Raw genomic sequence first — 6200 nt, 5'->3', positions numbered from 1 at the left:
CAGTCGCCAATAAACCCTTTTTCAGTAGTAGCGCTGCTGGGGGTGACACCTTTGACCACAGAATCGAGCCACATGTCAACGGAAACCGCAGTTATAGCACACAGGGGCCTCACGCACGTCGCCAAACCTTCCACGAGGCGCCATGTGCCCATGATCGTCCCACGAAGACACCATTGTAGGTGGTTGGCGGGAGGCGTTCTGGAAACCACGGCGATGATGTAGGTTGTCGGTTGAGGGTTCTGGTGCTCTTGATTGGGGCACATCATATAGCATGGCATCAACAGCAGCACACATTGCGTCGTATGGCGGGGAGGTGTTGATAGCCGGTGCCCTAGGCGGGTTGACAGCATCACATCGTCCAAGTTCTTCGCGTACTATTTGCCTGATCATTGAGGCAACATCACAGGAGGATGTTGGAGGGACGTCGACACTTGCAACGGTGGTGACGTTGGCAAGTCTACCAAATTTGGGAGTGATGCGCCTAGCCTTCAGGGTCTCAAACGTGCGGCAGTGTTGTATTACGTCCGCTACAGACGCCAAGGTGTCCTTGCCGATGAGGGAACTGTAGACATCCTCAGCAACCCCTTTGAAGAGATGCCCTACCTTGTCATCTTCTTTCATGCGTGGGTCTACAGACTTGCACAATTTCAGAATCTCTTCAATGTACGTTGTGCATGTTTCACCGGGGACTTGAGCACGCTGCATCAGTTTGCTCAGCGCGCTTCTTCTTCATCAACGGGTCCCCGAAGTAGCTCGCTATTTCTTTCTCAAACGCTTCCCAGGTTGTTATTGTTTTTTCATGGTTTTCAAACCACACCAACGCCGTCCCTTGAAGAAACAATCCGACGTTGGACAACCGGGAGGCCGCATCCTAAAAATTGTATTTACTCACACGGTTGAAGTGTTTCAGCCATTTGTCGACGTCTTCTCCGACCCTCCCAGAGAAGCTTCGTGGTACTATGTGTCGGGGCCACGTAGCGCCAGACGAAGGTGTCGCCGTCAGACCGGATCCATAGAGTGTGGTGGTATACCAGCAAGTCGGCGGCTTCGGCGTAGTTCTTGAAGTAGCGCTTTTGTGATCGTTCGCCTGGGATCGCTCCGCTGTACCCCGCACCTTCCACCAATCTTGTTACGGTGAGATGCCTTTATTTACAGGAGATGATGAATGCGAGAGTCCAGGGATCTGGCCGATCACTGCTCGTGCCAACATCGTTTTTCTCTTCTCTCACGCGTCCCCTCAGTATCGTAGCAACATTATTAAATCGGATGAAATTTGCACACCAAAAAGAACAATCCCTCTTGTAGTGGCCACTGCAACTAAAATACGCCAGCACCATAAGTTTGTCCCTCTCGGCGTTTTCGAGCCGACTCCTCACAGACATTTCGCTCACAGACAGGGCCATGCAACGCTTGCCAAACTTCCGCTACATCTGGCAGAGCCTTGTGCCAACTGCAAGCTAGGAAGAAGTTCGACAGGACTGCGAAATCCAAACTAAGTCCAGTGTCATGACATTTTGCAGCCATGTTTGTGCCACATATCGTCGTACATAATGGCAATGTCGTCCCTGCTAAGTTCTCTCACTCATAGAACTTCCCAATGTACACTAGAGGGAACTCTGGCGCTAGTGTCTATGGGAGCTGCAATGCACAGTGCTTCAGCGAGCATGGGAATGATGGGTAGTACACACATTTGTCTAAACTTCGTACTTCTGGCCTGCTCTTGGCTCCGTATGTGTTCGTGTGGCTTGAAGCTGTTTTCCCACGAAACAAAAATCAGCAAATGTTCAGCGATTGCGCTTCACCACCCTACTTTTTTCAAATTACCCTTCCAAATTGGGTCACGAAGTTCAAAAGAGTTGAATCTTTCTTTTAAAACAAAATCGAAACACAGCAATAAACGAAGCCGCAAGTACGATTCGCCACCGGCAAGTACGAAGACTAGGCAAATGTGTGTACTACCCATCATTCCCATGGTCACTGAACTATCGCAGTGCCAGAGTGCCCTCTAGTTAATTTTGAGAAACTCTATGCTCTCACTGCTCTTTCTTGAGAATCTTGACAGCTATTTCGATCTCTCAAGATTGGCGCTGACGTCATCCATTGCCGCATCACGAAGTTGACGGCCGACGGGTGTTAATGACTTTAACGAATTGGCTTTTGCAAGCCAACAACTGCTGCAAATCGGACCAGCTGCTCGTAGCCATTTTTACAAAGCGCGCTGCACAACGGCTTTCACTTGCGAGCAATGCTTTTTTTATCCATAACGGAGATAATTACACGAGAAAATCATTGTTCAGCTGCGCTGTTTGACAAGACATGGACCCCGCAAATAGGTTTCACAGCACATACAGGCGCGCAGCGGCCAGTGGCGGTCCCCGATTCGTACCATGTGATAAGCTAGTCGCGGCGCTCGTAAAATGCGCAGAATAGTGATTCTTTTTATTATTTTTGCGCTGCATCAGGAGAGAAAACTGTTGTTATTTGAAAAGTGAGGCTCGACTTTTGGACTCATGCGATTAACAATGGCTAGCGGCGGCGCATTATTGGCGGCAAGGTGCTCGAAGACTGCACACTTTCAACCTTTTAACAGGCACCTTGTGCTCTTTAGATGAAATTTTAAAGCATTTCCAGTAAAGGCTCGACCTGTATTAGTTTTTTCATAACAGTAGAAGTACTAATCTTGTCAAAACAGGCGAAAATAAAAAATTGGTAATAATGAAAAAAAAACGCGTGTATGACCCGCATCTCCCCTTAAACATATTGGGCCAATACACAACCTAAAATTAATGCTTAGCATACAATTTGATGATATATTTCCTCATAATGCAAAACCATTGGCACATATGTACTTAAATGACCAGTTAGCAGGTTATTTAGCTCACCTGGAGATAAGCATTATCACTGCGACTGATGCATCTGTGTCAAAAGGAAAGGCTGGGGTTGGTGTCCTTTATCGTTCTTTGGAATTGTCCTTTTTGACTTGACTCCCAGATTATACCCCTGTATTCATTGCAGAATTCCTAGCAATTGTTCTCGCCCTACGCAAATTGCCCTCAATCGAATCATCAGCAGTGGTCAATACAAATTCATTATCAATATGTAATGCACTTTCTGCGGCAGCAAATGCAGAGCTGATGAATACGTTTCGTCATTTAATACCGACAAACGTAAAAAAAACTGCATTTGCTATGGGTAGAGGCCAATTCGGATTATATTCGAACGAAATGGCGGACTCTTTAGCAGCTGTATCCATGAGTGGGCCCACCATCCTAGTTTTGCCACATACGGCTTACGTGACAGCGCTAAGGTTCCTAAATGCTTATTTGCAAAGGGGAATAGGTAATTTGGATAAATTTGGATAAATCTGGATGAAAATTTAAAGCATTTAAGGCATTGCTGGAATAAACATTGGTGTGTATCTCGCCAATTAGAAGTCACTTATACCAGATTACACTCTACAGTTCTACAACTAAATTATTACCTTAACAAAGCTCGACTCAAGGCGTCACCGCTGTGTATTTTTCGCAACGAAATTGAAACAATTAGACATTTCTTTTTATTCTGTCATCGTCACTCTTATCAGAGAAAACGGTTTTTAGAAGCCCCATTACAGAAGTAAATACAAGTAAATACAAGAAGTAAATAGAAGTAAATGTACCAGTACGTTTATCACTTGGCGGAGCTTCATCTGGTCACTGCCACAAAGATATATGTTCCACTGTGTTTGACTACACCTATGCAACTAAAAGATTATTGTGCTAGTGAGCCCAAACCTTTTCAGATTTTTTGCTTATAATTCGTAGCTATGTCTGTCAGGAACAAGAGATGGTTTAACCGCTCACTCAGCAACCATTTTTGTTTATTGACAAGTTTATCTCTAAACATTTTTTTCAGATTGGCTTTCATTTCATTTTAATTTCATTTAAGTATCTTGCCGCCCGGTTTTTGGCCCCTTCCCCTCTGTGGGTGAGCGCCATTCATCTGAGGTCATCAGCATGAACATCAGATCCGTTGCGTCATTTTTGACGTCATTGGAATCGTGTGCAAATAAAATATGGTGGCTGTCAGGTTCAATTGAAAGCTACACGCACGTTGGCACTCTCCAGTCATTGGCTTTTGCAAGATGCGGGGACCAATGGGCAAGATGTTTGTGCGAAGTCTGCTTCTCTGCCTGCGAACTCCCAAAGTGCCTTGGAGGCGGTGTCCACGTTGCTGTCCCGGGTACGCGGGTGCCGCGGCACAGGGCCATCATCAGAAGTTGCGAAGATCCTTCTTCTGGAGTGTCAACTGCGATCATGTTCATTGCCACAGGACCACTCGGGTTGTGTGTGTGAAGACGACTACCGATGTTGAATCTTGCCCTCAAACTGTATGTGTGTCTGCATGGCCCGAAAGTAATGACAAGATCCGGGTGCCAGTCAACAAACTCCAAGGCCGTATGCTGCTTTCGTTCCTTTGTAAACTCTGCTCAACACGAGCCATGAAGCTGATTTCGAAGGTCTCCTATGAGAAGGGCATTGTCGTCATCAAGTGCCACGGTTGCAGCAAGTACCACCTCATTGCAGATAACCTGGGCTGGTTTCCCGAACCCGATGGCAAAAGGTACGTTTTCACGATTGTGACTAGTGCAGCAGTTAATTTAGTTAATACAGATCGAAAACAACTATACCTGAGGAATGCGCGGCAAGTACACTTTGGTCACTTGTTCCTGTGCAGTGGTATTGGATTATAATGTAGTGGTGAGCAGTGCGAATGTAGCTGCTCGCCTATTGTTTAAACGACGCAGTGCCCAACCACGAAATTGGAAAAAACAATTCCTGGCCTTCTACGAACACGCTTATGGCGGCTATTCTGCTGCGAAAGATAAATATAATGGTAGGTAATAATATGTTTGTCAGATGTTGTTAGAGTGCACATTATGTTGATAAATTATAACGAACTAAAAAAGGATAATATAGGCCACGACATTTTTTTTTTCAAGTGCTTCACATGTTAAAGTGCTTAAGTTGGGACTGGTAAATTGTATGGTCATATAATGTAAGTTGATTTATTATGTACATTCTAAAATAGCGTGCTTCGAAGCATTTCAATAAACTGTTCTCACTTGTTTTGTTTTTTTTTGTAACATCCACATTTGGAAACTGTGGTAATTTTATGTTCGGTTTTCTGCTGTTTTGTCTACTTACAGGAACATAGAAGAAATCTTGGCATCGAAGGGCGAAGCTGTCCGCAAAGCACTTTTGGAAGATGAGATACTCGAAGTCATGGTCCGTGAACGACGGGCCTAAACAGCATCACGCTAGACTTTATTTCTAATTGAAATACTGCTATCAAAATTTTTGCTAATGGGCAGCTTTTCAGGATCTGCACTACAGCTGAAGGTGCTTTGTTGCAGAAACTTGAGTAGACCAAGCTTTTTTTTTTATTAGTGCCCTCAGTTCCACAAGGCAGCAGTACCCGTTTCTTTTTTTTTTCTTTATACCATATTAAGAGGATTAAAAATGTCTACTTTCCTATCTTCCGTACGAACTGTCTTGATAAAGTTTATTTTTTTTTTGCTTCCATGTTGAATTTATAGCGACTCTTGGAGCTCCTGGATTAAAGATGCAACAACCGAGTGAATTTCTTGACTCATTTCACCTAACGTAGGCTGCTTAGTTCTTACTCAGTTGATGTGAATCGTATGCATATTCTGTGTAATTTCTAGCAGGCATATTTATGAAAGCTCCGAGAGTACTATAAAACTCCTGGGACACAATAAAATAAGGTATCTTGTATGTTTTTGTCTCATTTACTGATGTAAAAAGTTAGGGGAGCCTAAAGCTTCGCCTTTCGAAGTTGAACGCGATAGCGGCATTCTGTTTTTAATCACCACTTCAAACACTTGGTGAATGAAACCTTTTCGAATTTCCTATGCATCCACAACGTGGCCTTGAGAGAATAAGCGCAGAAGCGTGTGTGCCTTTTGTAGTGGGGTACCAGTTTTCAACTATGGAGCCACTATGATAATTACATATTTTGACGCCCGTTGGAGAACGCTCGTACCACGCATTATCACTGCAATATTTCATACTGCGTTGTGGAGCATGTATACAGGACGCGTGTAATTGTGAAGCATGAAAGCTACTTTCACTGCATTTCCAACCAGAGGAAGTTCTTTTCAATGCGTTACTAACAGAGGCATGGCCGTGATGTAAAAC

At 44.4% G+C, this 6200-nt stretch overlaps 1 protein-coding gene across 1 annotated transcript; it reads left to right on the top strand.

Moving 5' to 3' along the window:
• Positions 1-4047: 4047 nt before the first annotated feature.
• LOC142777110 (uncharacterized) lies at positions 4048-5688 on the top strand. Its single transcript, XM_075881401.1, has 2 exons — positions 4048-4602; positions 5189-5688. Exons 1-2 carry the CDS (start codon positions 4124-4126, stop codon positions 5286-5288), a joined length of 579 nt encoding a protein of 192 aa, XP_075737516.1. The 5' UTR covers positions 4048-4123; the 3' UTR covers positions 5289-5688.
• Positions 5689-6200: the final 512 nt, after the last annotated feature.

This window comes from Rhipicephalus microplus, chromosome X, assembly GCF_043290135.1.
Source record: "Rhipicephalus microplus isolate Deutch F79 chromosome X, USDA_Rmic, whole genome shotgun sequence".
NCBI classification, from domain to species: Eukaryota; Metazoa; Arthropoda; class Arachnida; order Ixodida; family Ixodidae; genus Rhipicephalus; species Rhipicephalus microplus.
The sequence above is the reverse complement of the archived record's forward strand: the minus strand, read 5'-3'. Positions and strand labels throughout refer to the sequence as shown.